Here is a 21,411-nt window from a genome sequence, read left to right as displayed (position 1 = left end):
ATTCAGCTGTTTATAATGGAGAACGTGTTTAGAGTTTTATGCTATTCAAAGTCTTAGTATTTTCAGACATTTAGGTAAGGAAATACAACACAGTAAGACCCCAAATTCTGCAGGTGAATAAGTAAATGCTGGTTTTAAGTTTAGCTATGATTCAAAATTATTAATTTCCACACCTTTTAAATTAACAGAGCTCTACTGCATGTACCTTGATCATATGTTTGGATCAACTCAATAATAAGATTCAGGGTCACAAGATTTCTCCTTTTTCCTTAAGCCAGGCTTCTAGGAACCTTTTGTTTAGCCTTGTTTTGGTTATCTTCCTTTGAAAGGCCTATGTATTTTCATCTAAGATGTCCTTGTTAATATCTAAGATTGCTATGACTGAGGACATAGCTGGACAATGTTTCCTGGTTTCCTCTTATAAAACACTGTAGACTTTTTTTTTTGCTATCTGATTTTTTGTAATAAAAGTTTTGATTTTTTTTCAGTGCATGTGTAAATCCACCACAGCATGTTCGGACTGGCTGGATCTTACAGCTCTTAGTGCTTTTACAGGGCAGAAGGAAAGGCATGAAATGAATATTCTTATGTCAAAAAATAAAAAAAGATGCACACGTGCATGCTTGTGCAAGAATTATGTAGAAACACCTTTTAAAAGCATCATGATCAGGTCATTCCTTTAAACCTCTCCAAGGAGCTGAAAAATTGCCCTTCCTGTATCCCATTGTGGGAATTACCCACTGAGTTGCTCTTTTTGTCTGTTTCTGGGAGCTGACTGGATGCTGATTCTGGAGCTGGCTGCCAGGTCTTCTCAGCGGAGAGCTCAAGTTTCTGGAAGATGCCCCAGCCAGCACACTGTGTTTGGTGAGCTTTGGTACAATCTACATTTGCATGGGCAAATTTTGCAGACACCTAATTATTAATTTAATTGGTAGAACTGGAGAACTGAGCCATTGTTAAGGATGAGTGTGGTCCTATTCTTGAGAATTGAGGGTTTAAAAAAAACCCAACAACTTAATTTTTATTTTTACAGTGTAAGGTGCCTAGTTACATTAGTTGAGAGATTCCTAAAATAATGAAATGACAGAGTTTTCTTCTCACAACCATGTGAAGCAGAAGCTACTACAAGCAATTAGAAAAGTTATGTGAAGGTCAAGGGTTTAAAAGTGGTAAAAATTTAACCATTCAAATTAATTCAGCTATTTAAATATGGATCTGGAAAGTTACAGAAATAACTTTAAAGTAGAAATACCTTTAAAGTAACCAAACAAAACTTTTTACTACCCTACCTGTGATAAAAGGCTGGAAAAGACAGCTCTGCCAGGCTACTACTACTCCAAAAAGCACCTCAAAAAACAAGAAACCCGTCTGGGGAAGAAAACAAGAAAAGATGAAGCTTTGTCCACATTTCCAACTTTGTCAAGATACTAATTACAATCATATGACAAATTAGCTTAAAACCATTTTCCCCACAATACAAATAATTACCCAACTCTAACCCCATCTCCAGAATACAAATAATGTCAACTTGTTATACCACTTTCTGTTTTTGTCAGAGAATTTCAATTTTGCTGAAATGGAAATCAGTGCATACAACTTTTTTCTTCTCACTGGAATTTTTTTTCAGCTTTCTCTATTTAGAGTGCAGCTACATCATTGGAACCACCTTATAACTTTTATATATATTTGCACTTCATATAATATTAGGATGTCTACAGAAACAATAAAACACTAAATCTAAGACTTCTACTTTGCCCTTCACACCCTACCTGAGGCATCAAGAAGGTATTATACATTAATGGCTGTGCATGAAAAATATTCCTACTCTGTTTTTGAGTACTTACTATACTTGAAAACTACTTCAAAATTACCACTAACTGGATATATTGATGGACATGAGAAAGATGAATAGTTGTAAGGGCATAGGAACTGAAAGACACTGAGTGTTACTCCTATGAAAGTTTATATAATATAAAGAAGCTTGAATATAGCTAACTTGAGTATATGTGTAACTGGTAGTATATTCCATCTCTACTTCTATCTACTAGGTCTATTAACAAAATGAAAGGATTGGATTTCTTACTTTAAATTCAGCATAAAAGAATTTGCAAACACCTAGCCTATAACATGATTTTATTCTTTTGGTGTTATGCCTTCAAGATATATAGAGAAAACTACCAGTTTATGTACTCAATGTAGACAATAACTACTTTTCAATCTGCACAGCTCTCTGTAAAATCAAGTCACAGCTAAATATGATCAGTAACTGCCCTCCATTTCATTGTTAGAGAAGGAAAAAAGTGTCTCTAACAGTAATTAACATCTCATATTAGGTCAAATATACTTAGAACCAAAATCCAATTTTTCTGGCACATCTATAAGCCTTGCCAGCAAGATACGTACCTTGTAAATAAGCACCCATCCTGCAGTGATTATTACTATCAGATTGTGAACTATTTGGCTGACAAGTTCCTATAGAAACAGACAATCAAGTACAGAATAGAAGTTGCATGGGAAGATGCAACATGAGAAGAAGTGGTTTTTGCGAAGTCTTAGTACATAGCCCTAAGCACTTCACAGTACTGTGACCCTTTCTCTGCAATATTCTATCTTGGTTCTACAAGCCACTTTTACAAATGGCTGAATGTTGAAATGTTTGTTTCCCATAGAAGATTTTTACAGACGTTTACTCTGTATACACAAAGTTATTTAAATTATTTTCACTATATTTAAAATAACGGAGTAATTTTCTTGACTTACGGTGATTCTTGAATTTGGCACCAGCAGCCTCTTACTTTAGGACAGACTTATGCCAGTCTAAGGCAACACTGCTAGTGGTTGGCCCTCTTTTCATCCTCTTCTAATTGTCACTCATACAACTTATTCTGCAAGAACAAATGATTCTTTTTCAATCTGATTAACCCCCTGAACCACCTGATCATACAGGTGCCTGTCTTCCAGTATCAGCACAAGCAAGGGCCTGGCAATATGTGGCCAGACATAGCCACTCTAGGGATTTGCCTTTTCAGCAGCAGCATAGGCTCAAACCAGATTCAAACAACTGTGACTCTACTCCAAGGCTCAGCTTGTTAATATAGTAAATACAGCAGTCAGGCTCCTACCACTGAATCAAAAAATGATGCCACTAAATGATGCAGAGACCTGATCTGCTGTGAACTCACTCTGCCAATTTAAATTTGTTCAAAAACCCAATGTTTTTGGTACGTTAACTTTGTACCAGCAAGCTTTATGCTGAATCAGGTATCATCTGTCCTACTGCAGCTGGCATAAAGTCAGCATAAACACTGCATTGCATGCTCTAGCTAATTCAAAAGGAAAGTGACTGTGTGCTCACACCTGATCGGGATCAGATCAGCACAGCTGACTGATCCAGTAGATCAAGATGCACCATGAATGACTGCTGAACAGTCACCTACATTTTTCACAGACATTAGGTTTGGACACAAAACCTGCAGTTAAGCCACCATAGGCCTGATACTTTGAAGTTGTTAACTCTCCCCAACTATTGCTGAAGTTGAGAAGAAGTGAGGAATAGTTCTCTCTGCCTCCAAAGGACCAAGCCTCACATGAGCAGCTTGGGAAGAAGCAGAACAATTTGACAGAACAAAGCATTCTTCAGGATGACAATTTGAAAGACAATATTTGATTTTGAAGGAATTTGATCTAGAGTAAGCTAGACTTCCCCCCCATCCTACAGCAAGATACCACATACTCCAGCAAACTGACAAACTTGTGACCAAAAGCAAGATGAAAAATACTGTGCTAACATTACATTGTACTTTACTGTTGTTGATTTGCTCTAGATATTGCAGAAACATCCCAATAAAAGACACATTTATCCACCCACATATCACAGGAGCTAGATATGAACAGGTGAGTTAAAAAATAAAAATCCAGCCTTATACGCCTTTTATTGTTTTGGTCAGCTGTGGCATAATTTTTGTATTCTGATTGTAACTGTCCGCACATTAGTACTAGAAATAATGGACAGGCAGTGTAACAGTTGAGGGTTTTGGTGTTGTGGGGGTTTTTTTTGGTCAGGTTATAAATCTCTCTTCTTTATGCTGTTAAGAGTATGGGAGAAACATTTCAATAGCAACTTTAAAACGAAACTCACAAATTACTACCATTATGTTAAGTGCTAGATATCCCACTGTGCAGTTTTGCTTTGTGAATTTTTACCTTCTTCCATGCACACTTTTAGCCACTGATCGCACAGCCTTTCAGTGTTTTCTGCCTTTTCCTTTAAATAAACTGGCTCTGGCTCCTTCCATCTGGTTCCCCTTCCGTCAGCAACCCTGCACCTGTTCACACCTCCTCTCCTGTTGGATTCCACTGAACATTTCCTCCTCTGCCAGGGCTATTCTGGCACTCGCAACCTTTCTGTCATTCAATCCATCTGTCAGAAGTGAACTTTGTTTACCGCAAGCTTCTGCTTTCTTCTTCAAGAAGCAAAGCCCCTCAAGGTCATTGTCAAATGAACTGTCGGTGTGGATTTAAATCCACTTCTGCTAACCAGCAGAAGATGAAGTTCTTTACAGTCCTGCATTTGTGAAGATCGGTTTGGGGTATAAGAGAAATAATACAGAAGCAAAAGAATAGATTTTATTCATCATTTGTTAACTCCAGCAGCTAATGTGTTTTTCTTCATATATGTCTATCTGTACCTTCTTGCAAAGACTAGCAGAATCTGAGAAAGATTTGTAGAGCTATGCAAAGAAGTGGAAAAGGCTAATAAAAATATTACAAATAATAAATGAAAGCTTTTGACTCTCATTTTAACACCCTGTTACAAAGATATTGACTAAAAATGCAAAGAGAAAATGGGAACAGCTGAATGAGTAAGTTTACAGTAAAACCTTAAAGCGGCCAACAGCATTCACTGTAAATGATTTCATCTGCAGCATCTTTTTTTTTTTTAAACTTACCTACTGATGTTTCAAATGCAACACTATTTAAGGAGAAAAAGAAATCCTGAATATTTTTTGCTGTTTTCAAGCCTTCTAAAACACATATATGCAATTCTTTGTTAAAATATTGCCTTCCACATTGAGATAAATTGTAAAGATTCTTTGTCAGGGCTGAGACTAAATTCATATTGTCAACAGGATACATTATTTTTAGCAATTCCTGTGCCCATATTTCTTTTCAGGAATACATTCTGATAACCACAAGCTTCTGAATTATTAACTAACCTCCTCAACAGTCTCATTCTTCTAAAATAAGAAATACCTTTCAATTTCACTGCATACCTTGGGTATCCTTTAAAAAAAATAAAAAATCTTTCACCAAGATGAAATACAGTACCAAAAAATAAAATACATATTTTAAGTTTTGTAAACAATTATAATGAACCACCCATTTTATTACCCTTTTACTGAAAATGAATTTAAAGTAAAGCTTTCTGGGAGCAAATCCAGGAGGTAATCCAATCTCATTAGCAGAAATGCAGTTATACTTATGTTAGGTCTGAATTTGACTCTAATAGAAATTGCACTGACAAATACTGCACAAGTTTAGCCGAATAATAACAATAGCAATATATCCCTTATATGGGGATTAGTCCCTGCATTTGCAAGGAGATGTTTTCTGATGCTGTGATCTTCTGTAGGAAACTACGTATGCAGGTGAACAAAAGCACTGGAAATAGAAGAGGAACTCTGGAACAAAAAGAATATGCAGCAGTGTCCCACCTAATTACAGATAAACTTTTATTCCTCAGTTTGATTTAAGCCCTGTAGACAGCAACTGAACAACAAGGAGAAGCTATCAAGAACAGTTGCTCCTATGTCTACAAAAACTGTAGTTTGATACTCAAAGCACCAGGAATGCTGGGGCAACCAACAGTGGCATGCTATTAAGCTTGCCATGCTGCCTGCACAGCCATGGAAAGGAGGTCAGCCCTGTCAAGTCACCGACAGCAGAGGCTGCGCTCATCTGCTCGCTCAGGACAGGCATCTCCCAGCTCACGCTCTGCCCCTGACCAATCACCAGCACAAGGGCATTGAGCAAGGGGATGAGGAGAGCAGCCAGGCAGCCAAAGCTGGCGTGCTCAGGTGATTTTTTTTCTTCCTCCCTCCATCCACCAGCTACCTTCTCCAGAGGTGACAACCTACAGGCTGATGTTCTTCAATGTCAAGTTTGATCAAGTCCCTGGTTGAGGACCCTTTGGGTTCTCTGTTGAATTTTTTGTAGACAAGAGTTTCAGTAGCAGAGTCTTGCACAAAAGAAAAAACAAACAAACAAACCAACAATCGCTGTGACTGCACAAAATAAACAACTTTGAATATACTTTTGAAAGCACAAGGCAGATTTTAAAATTGTTTAAGTTCACAAATACCAAGTGCTGATAGAAAAACCACATTTTAGCTTATTGTAAAAACAAGCTTTCAGATGTACTTGAGAGAAAAGCCCTAGAACAAGTCAAAAATAGAGATAAAAATCAGAACCATTTTCCCAGTAGCAAATTCAGCAAAAAATCCAGCAGCCTTGAATACGTGTCTGAAAGATTTTCATGATTCAAAAAAATAAATCATTATCCTGTTGTCATTAGTCACACAAATAGAAAACCTAATTTGAATGAGATCAAAGTAAATATTTGATACACACGCATAAACTTATTACTATTAGTGCTGAATAATAACTGCTCAAAACAAAGACCTTATAAAGATGTTTGTTTTCTACAGCAGTTAGTCTCTTCTGTATTTCATCTGAATTCACTGCTCGCTCCAAAGCGCTTTAAGTATTGTCACTGCTCCTGAACCACACTCTACATGCAGTAGCAATTTGGCTGCCTCAACAACCTGATGCGATGTATAAAAGATGAAATCATTAGAGAAATTTGATGTGACCAGTTGCAGTTTAAATGCTATGGGGAAAAATTTAGATGAATTTAAGACTAAAATCTGAAAATGTATTACTGCTTTTTCCTTGAGAAATTTATATTGTAGGACAATAAATTGTCAACCATGTTTAAAATCTTTAAAAATGAAAAAAAGGGATTTATAAAGACTTTCACATTCAAAATTAACACAGTATTTTGGATTTATTCTTTACTCCTTCACTTATATTTTCTTTCTTTCCCTTCTAAACTTAATCAGTTGGCCTTTACTTGTTTGTACAATCATCTTAAATATGTTTAAATGATTAAATAGAAAGACATTTAAATAATTGTGTATTATCTTGACACAGAGTATATCAGCTTCGAAATTTCTACAAGGCACTGCCAGAAGACGACAGAGCCGATTTATTTCAAATCATTCAGTATCAGTCTTCATAAAGCAGCATATGGTCTTATCATGGCAGGTAAAATATTTTACCTTCTATAATAACGCAGAGCGGCTAATTTATCTACATGCTATATAATCAGATAAACAATTTCAGCTGCACTATGAAAACCTGTAGGCAAGGGAGAAATTTATCCTTCACCACTTTATTGATTTTTCCACCTATACATTCATATAATTGCTAACAATAGAGGTTATTCTTTCTTCCATCCCTTTCTTCAATTACCTTAAAGCAAGACCTTCTTTTCAGTTGTGGAAATATTTGCAGTTTCTACAGCTGCAGGACAAAGAACTGAGACATTTTCACAGAGTTGTTCAGGGGAAAACGAAGGTAAAAAAAATCTTTGCAAGATTCTATTGCAAGTAAAGCAGAGTGAATGACAACTTTCAAAGCTACCACAATCATTTACTAATGTGCTGCTATACCAAATAAGTCTAATTTTTTTTGACAGCACCAAATTAGATTTATTGCAGAAACTGCTGCATAAATAGCATATGGCTATGTTATACCACCTATTTCAAATCCCTGTAATGTTTCCTCCCCTCCCAGCTCAAAATGAATAATTGAGCCAAGCTATAAACCTTCTGCAGACGAGAGATATACAAGTTTAAAAAGCAGATGCAGGAGATGTAGATTTCTTTGTTGAAATTGTCTAAAAAAGTATCACATATCCCAGTCGAACAAAACTGGGCAGTAATAGGTCAGGTCCCCCTTGCTACACTTCAGGATTTTATTCCCCCCTTTCCTTGATAAAATTTTGTTTTCATTTTTCTTTCAAGCTGACAGTCATCAACACGGGGCATGACCTTGTAATCCTCTCGCACATGACTACGTCTTACTTGCACAAGAAATCCTATTGATCTTTACTTCTTACGTGAGTCAAATTATTCATGTGACTCAAGATCAGAAGGCTCGGACCTCCATTCATTCCTCACAAGCTCTCATTTATGAAGAGGGAAGTGCCTCCTCCGAGCAAAAATAAAACATCAGAAAACTGGTTTCATTCATCGGAGGGGCCCAACCCTGTGGGAAGGCGCCGACCTACAGCTCTCCCCCCTTTCAACAGGAGCAAAGTTTTCTTATAGGTTTGCTGGATCAGTCCCCAGACCCACGTGCTTTTGTATGTCTGTCAGTCGCCAAATTCTGCGCTCAATATGCTGCTACAATAAAATAGGAAAACACGTAACCTTATTACGCGACGGGACCGAGAGCAAAGACGCGCATTTTTGAGGTAGGAGGGGGCACGATACACCTAGGCGGGACACGCTCGGCTCCCAGCAGGCCGCAGCGGGGGCCTGGCGGCCGGTCCACACCTCCCCTCTCCCCCGACCCGGGGCGAGGTCTGCCGCACGCCTCCAAAGTTTGTGCGGTTACCGCACGGAAAAGACGTTGCAAGGTCTTCTCTCCGGCCGACGGGCACACCACTGCACACATCGTGGAAGGCTGCGGCTACCCCGCCGCTTGCCTCTCGGTGGTCAGTCCTCCCAGCTGCCCTATCCGTTACTGTCTGATTAGCTCTGCGAAGGAGCCCCTCCCCGGCCAGCTTTCCCCGCCATCTGTTCCACACGCGATGGCTGCCGCCCAGCAGCCTCGCGCTGCCCTCCTACCTGGCACCCGGCTCCCGGCCTTACCCCAAAGTGCTAACACAGGTTCTCGCTGCTGGCAGAGTCAGGATTTCATTACTACTACTTTGACAAGTGCAGGGTTGTTTGTAATTTCTCTTTTATCCTGATTTTGATTGTACAACCACCTCCCACTGATTCAGTTTGCTTCAGTTTTGTTGCTCACAGATTTTACTCTCCACATTAATCTCCCTCTGGCATGTTACTGCATCTGTTCCCTTTTTTATTATTAATTTTCAAATTCCCACCATTTTTGACAAAAAGGAGGTAATCTACACTCTGCTTCTGCCCATTTCATTTTCTTTAATTTGGAAGATAAGTATGAAAGCGTGCCAAAGAAGTTAATTCTCCGTTAACAGTTTATTTTCTGGCATCCCGATGCCTTTGTATATGAAAAACAGATAGAAATAAATGTTGACTGAATCACAACAACATAGTTGCAACCGTCTCTAAATTTAATGAAAAGTAAACATATGAAGCAGAATCTAAAAAGTTTATTAGTTATCAGAGTTGTTTCATGTTATCACTCCTCCCAGCATTTTAAAATAATGGTTTTGTACAAGATGAGCAGAATATAAAAAAATTAGAAATCAATCACTGCTTACACCTCATTTCTGCTTCTCTCCTCTACCTGCCCCCCTCAATTTAAGTATTATTGGTCCTTTCATCAGTCAGTCAGTCTGGGAACACAAAACATATCTCACTTGTTTAATATTAGTAACAGCATTTCTTTGAATATTGCCTCCTTTCCAGCATAGACGATGGACTTGTTCTGACGTGCTAAAATTCTTGGAAAAAGCATGACCGTAAGTGTGCTGCTAACTAATAGATACTACTAGAAAAAAAACCAATAGATAATACTAGGTACTGTGCAACTCCCTAGAGGCTATGTATAACCACCAAGAAGGTAGTTTACATTTTATCATTTAATAGTATAGCTTAAGTGGGGAAATCAATGTATGAGACATGCTACAATTCTAACAAGGAATGCTGGTGACAACATACAGCTCAACACCAAAGCTTCAGTGACTAAATAATGCCACAAGAACCCAGAGGTGGAGTGATAGATTTAGGCGCTTTATTTATTATGCATGTAATACAAATTAGTGTTAATGGAGTTGTTGAAACTAGCAAGAAGGACCGATGCACAGTAGGAAGACTATAGCACTGCTAAAATCCACTGTACTCCCCAAATGCCACTGTCTTAGATATGTTGTTTTCTAGAGATCACATCATTTTCAAAAATAAGAGAGAAAAGAAATATCACATAAGAGGAAAAAAAATAATCAAGAATTACAACACCCACTGACTCACTGTATTATAAACTTTTATCCTTCAGGAGAGTGACACATGGATTCAGGATAGCTTGGTGGGTCATCTGAACCTGGAAGCAAGGGTTCTTCTACTGTTTTAATAATTTTTCCCCACCTACAATTGACATTCAATACTGCTTGCAATGTCTCCTATAAACAAACAAGAGTAGTAAAAAATTAAACTAAACTAAATCTGCTTCCACTCAATTACATCTCCCAGCAAATTTTAGATGACATTTCAGTCAAAAATATCTTGAGCCATTTACCTATCTCCATGCCTGAGAAAATGAACGATGGCACAGAAAAAGTTCAATTTTGAAATTCAGTGATTCCCTCGCTTCTTAAGATTTATTTAACTGCTTTGGCACATGCAAACAGGAACTACATCCGACTACAACTAAAACAAATACTAACTTCAGATTTGTTTTGAAAAGAAAGAGGAAAGACTTTTTAATGATGATTCTGTTACACAAGCGCAGTGAAAAATTTTATTAAATTTGATGACATGCTAAGATCTGGGCAAGTTGTTGACATCTTGCTTATTTTATGTGATCTTTTCCACTAGCATACTGACATGATTTTTAACAATTATTCTCTCATGAACTAAGAACAATAGATCTGTATGTTTTCTGTGCCCTGAAGAATGGATTCAGATAAGCTTCATTAGCAAAACCCAACCTTGCCAAAGTAACAGAAATTTAACATTGACTTTGGAAGTAATTTTGCAAGATTCTCCTACTACCATAACTAATACAAATAACCACAAAGCTGAAACTAGGGTAAAAAAACCCCAAAAAACCAAGTATGGTCAGTCTCATAGCATGGTGACATCTGCAAAGTTACATGACTGACAATCAAACTACACAGCAAAAGTTCTGTATTTTCCCAGTCATTTGAAGACATACAAATTAGAATTACTAACTAGATTCAATAGCAGGAAATGCATGTTAATAGCAAGAATTTCTAAGCAACATATTGCTCCAGGAAGAAAAGTGACAGGAAAAGGCAATTTTAAACTCTGTGGCAACGGTTTAGAATAGCTAATTGTAACCTTTTTCTTGATTTTTAACAAGTACATTTTGTTAACTTAGAAGCTGTTTAGTTGGTAATCAATCAACAGTGTCTGAAAACTAGGATGCAGCAAAGAAGTAGGACTCCTGGAGAAGAGTGCAGTTCTGCAGAGCACTTTCTTTTTCTCATTAAGACATAGACTGCATGCTCTTTCTCATTTAATCCATTCATATAATATCTACCATCTCATTTTCATACATTAAAATCCAAAGGTCTCGTATTCATTTTATTATTCTATTTATTTACAATATCCAAACTTAGAATCTGTGGATCAGTGAAGAACTTTTCTCCTTAGTAATATACTAATTCATAGAAAATAAAGAATTGTTTCTGTAACTCTCAGCTTCGTCTAATTTTTGCCAGAACAACACAGACAGGTCAAGCAAGGCAACATAAAGACTATCCACAACCATGTAACAGCAGTACAGGCCTCCCTCAAGTCCAGCGATGTGAGAAGACTTGGAGTGGACCAGCTGGTCCTCTCCTGAAAAGAGGGGAATCAGCAAGACGAGGCCAAGGCCAGAATACCCAAGAGATGCACTAAATCAGTGCAATTGCTGCAGCAACCTCCCACAGGAAGGACTCTAGAGCTTAAAATCTGTTTTCCTTGGCAAGTGCCATGGTGAATGAGTCTATAACCCCCATAGGATTGCTATTACCACTACCTTTCAAGTGAGTATTTTCACTGGCACAGCTGCCATTTGAGGTAAAGGGAATAAAGAATGAAAGAAGGCAGACTGTAAGTGAATAAAGTCCACATGTAACAACTATGGATGTACCAATCCATTAAAAACATACTCAGTTCAAAATACAAAACTAATGCCACTAGAGATATATAACTTCTCTACCTTCACTAATACAGAAAACCTGTTCTGGCAGGAATTGATCTAAGAGGGAGAAAAAAAGAGTACAGGCGAAGGAAAAGTTTCATTTCACTAGGGGATCTTTTCCTCTGCAATTTAGGGAAAACAGATGACTATGTGAGAACATCTCTAACTCTGACCTACCAATCTAAGTACATAGGGACAACAGATAACAGTTCAGGAGCAACAAAGCTTTCATCTCTTTTCCCTCCCTTCTTCATCCATGACAGCAACATCATCTAATACATTCCTGGAAAGCAGACAGACACTCCAAAGATAAGCAGGACACAAAAACCTACAGAGAAGAAAGTATTATAGAATTTGGGGAGTATCAAGGAGAAAGATATGAACCTATTTCCCATGCTTCAATGTATACATTTTTCCAACAATTACATGTCAGCATAGAAAACATTTCAGTACTTCAAGAATAGGCCATAACAAGAACACAAAGTATAAAAAATAAAATAAAGATTAGGACATTGCAGAAGAGGAGCTGCATTAGGTCAGACAAAGAAGCCTTGGCAGTTTAGCATCTGTCTCAGAAAGCAGATGTCTGTGAAATTGTATGAGAACAGGGCCAATACAGACCATTACTTGCCCAAAATGTTCCCAGCAATTTGCATCTCAGAAACTTCCCAAGTCAGAGACCATAGACTGAGAAGCTACCTGAATCACTTGTATGTTAGGTATCCAGCTTTAAGTACCCCGCTGTGTAAAAGTAGGTAATAGTCCTCATTTTTACAAGCTGAGTATTTTTCACAAAAAAAAAAAAAAAAAAAAAAAAAAATACTGGCTAGTCAGATTTCCTCCAAGATATCCAGAGCTTTATTGCATATAATCAGCCTTTTGCTAAAAGGAGCGTGGTAAGCCATTTGGTTAACTATCACAACAAATCATTATTAATAAAGTTCTGCTAAATCCAAACTTTAGATATCTTAACAACTCACCCAAAACTTTTTTCAAGTTCATTAACCTCTAGCATATTTTTTCTCTAAATACAGGCTGTTAGAGTGGTACTTTCTTCCATCTGTTAAACAACCGTGCTCTGAATTACACAGAAATGTGGCTGAATAAAAAAATGATTCATTGAATTTAATAGTTTAGATGAGGGTCTATTTTATTTCCATTTACTCAATGGCAGAATTCTCACAAAGCTCAAAGAGTACAAGACTTAGATAAACATGCAGACTTCTGTTAAGTGATAAAAATCTGAGGTTTTTTTTTTCCCCCCATGTAAAATTTAAACTACCTTTACTTTTTTCCTTAAGGACTGAGTAAAAACCGCTAGATTTGTTTCTGGATGTTCACTCTTGGGGGGAGTGGTGCAATAGAACAAAACAAAAGCCACACATACAACCAAAACCCTGCAGTCAGACAATAGCATTTTCTGTGGCCAAAGGAAAAATTCCTGCAGTTACCAAAACTCAAGCTGCAATGAGTAACTGGCATGTTAACCTTCTGGTGTTTTCTAGAGAGGTGTAATGAATGGTACAGAAAACGGCATTGGGAGCTATATCCAAGGTTGGAATAAGTTCAGGCAAAGTTTCTCATCACACACTGTTTGCCTTGTACCATATTTCCACTGAGCAAGTGACTTAAACACCCTCCTCAAATACTTGAGCTTACCTTCTATTCACAGACAGTAATATTACCTTTTGGTTGTTTAATCTTCAACAAAACTTAACACAGTTATGTTCATTTATAAATTCCTGGTCATTCTGATGCAGAAACTTCAGGTTATTAATCTGAGAACTCCTACGCTTAAAGGTGCTGCTGTACACTACAGTCTCAAATGACAATTAAAATATCTTTGTCCTACCAAACACAGCAACAACAAAAAGAATGTAGCTGCACTCTCCCCTGCTCTTCTTCCTGCCCGAAAGCATGCAACCTCATCACCAGAGATGAACATTGCCTTTTCTTCACACTAGTAATTCACCTTCATAAATTACAGTTCATAACTCACTTTGTAGTTCATAACTCACTTATTTAAATCTCCACTTCTAACATGACTGAGGGCTGCCCATGCAGTCAATGACTGCTCAAGTATCTATAACAACTGCAGGGAAGCCTGTGGCAAAAAATTAACAGAATGAAATTGGTACTACAGCATGTAATAGGATAAGGGGTACCTGGTGAGGTGCAGTTGGTGCTCAGATTTACTCAGCAGTTCTGTCAGTTTTAGGCACTCCTCTCTGGCTCCTGTCACATCCTGCTGGGCTTGTTCCAAACGCTGTTTGTTTCCATTCAGCTCTAATCCCAGTTTTTCTATTTTCTTAGAAAATTGTAGAACCAAAGAAAGTATATTTAAGAGATACATTTTAAACAATAAATCTTAATGTCATCAAAACTCCTGAAAAATAATGCACACTTTTGTTTTAGACAAAAGTAGTTTGTTGATAAAAACTGCAAAACAAGCAAATTAAAGTATTTGAAATTACATTCTTGTGAAAAGCCAAAATGCATATCATATTTAAGACATTAATACACAACGTTATTGTCTTCTCGCTGCTTAAGAGATACATGCATTCAATCATATTCTGCTTTTCTCACATGAAGGCTTCCATATTTGTGTCCCGAATTCACTGTGTTAGAAAGCCAGAAGGCAGCAGAACAGCAGTGACCTTCAGAAGCTGCTGGACATAGGATAGCTCTTGTGGTCATTTATTTTGCTTATCTATTACATAAACAATGACACATGGGAATTTAGCTTTGTCATTTTCACATAATATTATGCAAGAGAATAAAGGTAATTTGTGATTTTACCATTATTGAAAATAAGTTATTTATGACTTATAACTGAATCCTAAACATACCAGTTGCTGTTAATCCTGCCATTTTCTTAATATCATTAGTCCTTGTATGTCAACTAAACATAGTAAGTAAATCTAACTTAGTCACTGAGACTATTAATTTATTTTACAAATAACAATAGGCAAATTTGCATGACCAGCATCTTTGATTCCAGAGAAGCATACTGGACTTATGATCTCTAATTGAATCATATTGTCAACTATTTAAACATTTTTCACAAATATTCTCGGAAGGAATACATTTTGCTCTAAGACCCTTTACAGCATACAAGTACCTGTAGGAATACATCTGTAATGTAATACTATACTTTGTCCTAAGGATGTTTTTAAGGAGGCCAGTGGAGTACAGAATAAGCTAACAATGTAACTTGATCATGCAGTAACTATTCCACACTAACTCCCTACATAAATATTTATTCATCGTTGGGGCTGGAGGGAACTTGCATGTTTTTCAGTCAACTAAACTGTGAAAGGTTATTTGTAGTACAGAATAAAATTGTTTATATAAGGAGTTACTGCTGAATAGCTATTATACCTCAAATTCATACCATAACTTATTTTGTGATAGCTCCCTCATATAGACAAGCCTCTGTATCTTCTTTAGTTAATGAAATTATTCATTCAAACATCCTACAAGAACAAATGAATGTAATTGAGTCCCAATATTTGCACTTGAAGCACCTTCATAATTATGTTGTCTCTTTTCCTCCCATGAAAATGTTAACCTAAACCACTTACAGTAAGTTATGATGTTGCAGACAAATACAATCATCTTCATCCAGAAAAAGGTTTAATAATGTTTTTTTAATTTTTAATTTTGCTAATTACTTAACTGTACACTTTTTACTCCCAAAAGCACCCTACAAAGGTTCATGAAGGAAATTTTGATTAAATTTGAATGTCACCTTGCTTTAACACATAGACCATCCACCAAATTAAATCGGTAATTCCAAGTTCAAATACAAAGATAGTGAAACTATCTGCAAAATCAGTAGTAGTCTTCCCTTCTAAAGAATGTAACAACCCATTACACTGCCAGAATATTTTAAGACCAGGTGCGCAAAGGCATTCAGTTACATATGCTTTGCATTTTCACTTATTGCCAGGGACTTTTGGATATTTTAAATAGTACAACAGAAGTCTCAGTGGGTTCTCTACACTCTATTCTTCCTAACAGCAGCAGTTCATTATTTCTCCATTCATAGTAAACAGGGACGTGAGTCCTTCACTGTCTTTAAAAGTTAAAGATAAGGAAGTTGTGCAAGATTCTTAAAATTTGCATTAAGAATACATCCATTCAGCATATCTTTAAAAAAAACCAAACCACAAGTTAATCAAAAAGCATCAACTAAGTATTTGAAAAAGCACAACCACAGCTGAGAACATACTCTCTAGATCACTCCTTCAGGGAAAAGTTTCAAGGAACAGATGGGCCTTACACCATTGCCTCAAGTTAAACAGGCTCAGACAGGTTTTGACACAGACCCACAGAAGGAAGAAAATTTCAAGTGCAAGAACCTCTGGTAAAAATATTCTGCTTCCATCAGCCAGATGTTGAACCTGCAGGGTTGAACCCAAGAATACATCCATAGATTTCAGTTGTCATGAAAGTGCAAAGGGAAATTCTCAGACAATGACTCCATGACAGGATCTTTAAAGATTCGCAGGAGTCTTACAATTTCTATAAAAAGTATCAAGAAAGCAAACATAGGTTACGAAGAACAATTTCACTTCTGCTACTTTCATCAGTAATTCCAAAATTCAGAATCAGCTCCTTTACATACACACACAGGTGTGTGTTTGTGCATGTGTGTAGGTATATATAGATATATATATAAATATACCTTAAAATACCAATAGTCAGAGGTACTCACAGCGTGAGTTATATGAAGAGTAGGAATTCTACACAAGAATTCTGGCAATGACCATGGCAGAAACAGCAGACAACCTTGTGAGAAAAGGATGGCAGAAAAATGCCACCCAAGAGAACATGTTAACAGCAACTCAGAAACCAGAAGCATCTAATCCATGTATATTTAGGGATATCAACTAAATTATTCTTTTTGAAACCCAGAAAACATTAATTGAAAATAATTTGGTAGGAGCCACACATCACCACGCTGAAAACAGATAGCCCATACTCTGAATGCTACATGTTACTTTGGTTTAAAAACTCAGATAATAGTTTGAAACATACGAAGCCTCAGAACTTGAGACTTGTTCATACAATAAAAAACAACCTCTTCTCTCTCTTGCAAACAATAATAGTCTCACATATGTACTCTATCCTGAAATATGTCAAGTCCAGCCCATCACTAGGTCATCACAATAGAACCAGAATTTAAAATACAGAGAAATTACAGAACTAATGAATCTTCTTCAATGTTCCTGCAGGGAACCTTATCAGGCAGCATCTTTCCAAAACTACTCAGACTCAAACTAGTTTTCCCGTTACTTTTCCCATTTTTTGTATTGGGAAGCTGCAAGCAGTTCTGCAGCTGCTATCTGGGCCCCAGTGTAATTGTAGGTAGAGAAACAGAAACAAACCACCAACTGAAGTATTTTGCTGACAACTCTGCTTCTCATGCAGCGTTAATTTGATCCCTCAGTGCCTATCACTTGTGATACAGCTTTTTACAACATGATCAGAGAGTATTTCTTCAAGGTACTTAACTTTTCAATGTATGTGAGAGACAAGAGATGGAGCACAGAACTGCAAAAAGACAGATGACAATCTTGCATTTAAGAAAATCTGAAACAGATTTTCAGTATAACAAGGAACAGAATTATCATAATGTATATGTACAACAAGACTACATTAAGGTTGGAACAGGCAACTTCTGGTGCTTAACTCCACAACTTTAATATTCTTATTACTTCTGCACATAATTTTAAAAGTACTATTTAATCTGTCTTGCTGCAGTTGCCTAAACTCCCAGGAATATCAACAGGCACTTTGCCATTGAAAGATGGCAGGCTAAACCGCAGTAAGAGAAACATCATTAATAAGTTGAAACACATTAACACTATTCAGCACACATATTCAATTCAGTTACAAGAAAGATTTGCTACACAAAAATTAAACCACTGGTGAAATATCACTGCAGTAAAATGTTATTCTGTATCAATTATTCTTTTTTCAGTATTACCACCAACCACCTCTTATAAGTTGTTCACTTCAAAGCATATAGGACCCTTCTTTATTTTTTTCTTGAAACACTTAAAATAAGTGTTTCACTTCTCATTCATTAGTTTATGATGAGTTTACAAATTATCTTCTGCTTTTCAGAATGCATTTTTAGTGAACACACTGGAGATGCTCATTCAGTGACATAAATGTAACTTACTGGAAAACATTAAAGATGATTTCTCAAATGCTGGATCAGATCTTCAAATACCCTCTTCATAAATTATCTGAAATTATCTTCACCTAACAATACTTATGTATGTTGTAAAAACGTGCTGTTTAATTAACTAGACATCTCTTTATCTCTACAAAATCAGATAAAATGAAATAATAATTTCATGCAAAACAAGCCAAATTAAAGATTAAAATAATTGTTTAATTCTTTTCATACCGATGCTCATTCTATTGTATGCAGAAAAATGCAACTTTAGACTCCAAACTAGCAGATGTTTTGCATAGAATTTTAAATAGCAGCAAACTGACAGAAAAGACAAACGCTTTTTTTAAAACAAATGAGAATGATTAAGCAGTGATAAAAGAACTCATACTCTGAAGTAAACGCAAAAACAACTTTGGAAGATTTTTAACAAAATCAAAAATATAATAAAACCAGATTAATCCATAAGTGATTTATGATGTTCAATGTTGTACCAGTATGCTCACACTTCAGGTAAGTAAATACACAATATAACCTGAAAAATAAATTCTGCACTGACTGTACCATTGCACAAATTCTGCAGTAAAATAATTCTGCAGTGGAAAATATTTTTGTGAATTTACAGTACTTTCTTTTTGTTTCATACTTCATTCTCCACCATTATTAAAAGATTAAAGGGGCATAAAATAGAACCAAAAATAGAAGAACAAATATAAAGTTATAAAAAGTGAAATATAATTACTATGGTGGTTGGTATTTGCAGGTACATCCCCAAAAGGCAATCAACATCTATAAACACATACACTTCAAATTAATACACAGTAAAATTTTACAGGCCCTGATGCTCATTTACTAAAGTAGCCCTTCAAATGAGATCAATGATATAGCCTCAGTCTTGTGCACTAATTAAGGTCTAAGAGGTACCACCAATATAGCCATTCACATACACTTAAATATTTTTTATAACAGTGACAGGAAATTTTTGCACTGTTTAACACTGATCCCAATCCATATTGCCTTCTTTACTTGTTAATATACTAATTAATCAGTAACAGAACAATCATATCCTACTATAACCCTATTTAAAAAAAAATATTTATTATTTTTTAATATAAAAAACCCCCAACAAAACATGACTGTTTCTGAAGCAAGATTGAGGTATTTTACTTGGAGGAAAGATGGCTATCAGTCCATATGCAGCAGGGGTCACTTGCAGTCATTTCTATCCCAATCCTGATATCAATCAAGCAACTCTAGGTTCTGAGTAGTCTCTAAACCTCAGACCTCCCAGGCATGGCCATCTGACATAGCACATTGCACCTGAAGAACTATCCAACTTTGTAAAGAGAGTTAGGGCCATCACGAGGTTAACCCCCGCCACGTTCCAACAATGTTTTTCTCCCTTTTGCACTCTATATGAATCACTGCTGCTTCCCATTCAAATCTGAATGAGGATACAAAGCAGTTCTGAAAACTAAATTAGGTTTTAAAGGGGAAACCTCCTTTCTGGAAGTAGATTTCTTATAAAGCTGTGAGAATATACAAATAAATAGTAAGAAATACAATGTACACAAAGCTTAAAAGAGTCCACAAAGACCACCTCTTTCCAACAGGTCAATTCACAAAAAACATAAGACAACCGCAAATTCTATAAACCACTTAGCCCAAGACAGAATTCTGTAAACCTTTCATGACATAAAAGCCAACTAACATGAGCAGAAACACAAGAAGTAACCCCAATAAACACACACGGTTCCTTTGAAAGGTTTTCCCTTATGGCTGGCTCACTAATCAGTTGACCTCTAAAGACCAGAGGGACAAGCAAAGACATAACCTAGATAAGCAGTGCAGGCTGTAATTTATTGTAAGGCTACTATTCTAGCCTGATCTGGTAGGACTCTTGAATTCCTCAGAGAGAACTAATTTTGTGACCACTTTGTCACTTGTACTGCAAAGTTGTAATGGCACCTGGCAGTACTCTGGCACCCCATGTGCTCCACTTTTAGTGAAGCCTCAAGATGAGAGCCACTACCTAAGCAAAGGTCCAAAAAGATTGAGAATTAATAGACACAGGATGCTGCAGTTTGTTAGGAAGAGCAGGGGTGCTGGAAGAACTTCCTGGGAATAGCATGGAGGGGGGATGTTCTTAAATACATCTTTAAATCCCATTGAAGGAAACTTTCTACCTGTAATTGTTAGTTGGGGCAAGAAAAGATTCATGTTGCTAAGTGTGTATTTATGAATACACGCACACAGAATTTTTTAATTAAGCAATAATCTTAGGTGTCTGTCCTTGTGCAAACTCTCGAAGAGCAACATGGCCCCTGGATACTGTGGATAAATACCCTGGGAAACACAGAAGAGTGAATGGCTGAAACATGTTATACAAGGATTTTACCTCATTATTTCTCTGAAAATATTTGCTTTCAATTTGTGAAAATATTTGAACTGCAATACTATTTAAGGAACAAAACTTCCAAACCCATAGAGATTACTACAGTCACATTTTAACAGACAACACTGCTGTACTAGAGATTAGCTCAGCAGCCACCAGCAGAGATAAGAAAGTGATTTTGTTTCACAGTGGAACACATTTTTTTTTTTTTTTAATGGATTGCACTGGGTGGGGGGGAAATGGGGACAGGGGGAAATGCGGTGGTACAAAATAGATGGTTTCCTTGCTGATAAAGGAGTTTCAGAAAAAGAAGGATGGATAGAGGAAAAAAAAAGGAAGGGGAAGATTACTCCTACTTCATTATTGAGAAACAGGAGAGAACAAAACTTACTCCTTTTATACTTTCCAACACATATTTCAGACTACTGATGTGGGATTGGCTCTTTTTTCCTGGACAGCACTAAGGAATAGCTGGAAATAAAACCTATACAGTAACAACTGACAAGTGATAGTCAGGGACTTTTACACTCTTTTTCTTCTGATTGTTGGCACAATGACTATTGATAAAGCAACCATTTTTCTAGTCTAAGAAGAAAAAAAAAAACAGAAAACAAGCATTTCTTTAAATATAATGCATATATGCACTATACTAAGAGCTATGCAATTCTTTTGCTACTTTGAA

The 21,411-nt window shown here is 36.6% G+C and overlaps 1 protein-coding gene across 5 annotated transcripts in view; it reads right to left on the bottom strand.

Annotated features, from left to right (window-relative positions):
* SDCCAG8 (SHH signaling and ciliogenesis regulator SDCCAG8) overlaps positions 1-21,411 on the bottom strand; it is a 121,079-nt gene that overhangs the window by 56,927 nt on the left and 42,741 nt on the right. For all 5 annotated transcript variants that reach the window (XM_074863242.1, XM_074863246.1, XM_074863241.1 and 2 more), the window contains one exon: positions 14,310-14,452. In XM_074863242.1, the coding sequence (XP_074719343.1) occupies positions 14,310-14,452 (143 nt within the window). The remainder of the gene's footprint in view (positions 1-14,309; positions 14,453-21,411) is intronic.

The sequence above is a fragment of the Strix uralensis genome, chromosome 3, assembly GCF_047716275.1.
Source record: "Strix uralensis isolate ZFMK-TIS-50842 chromosome 3, bStrUra1, whole genome shotgun sequence".
NCBI lineage: Eukaryota > Metazoa > Chordata > Aves > Strigiformes > Strigidae > Strix > Strix uralensis.
Note: the sequence above shows the minus strand (reverse complement) of the source record. Positions and strands in the feature narration are given on the sequence as shown.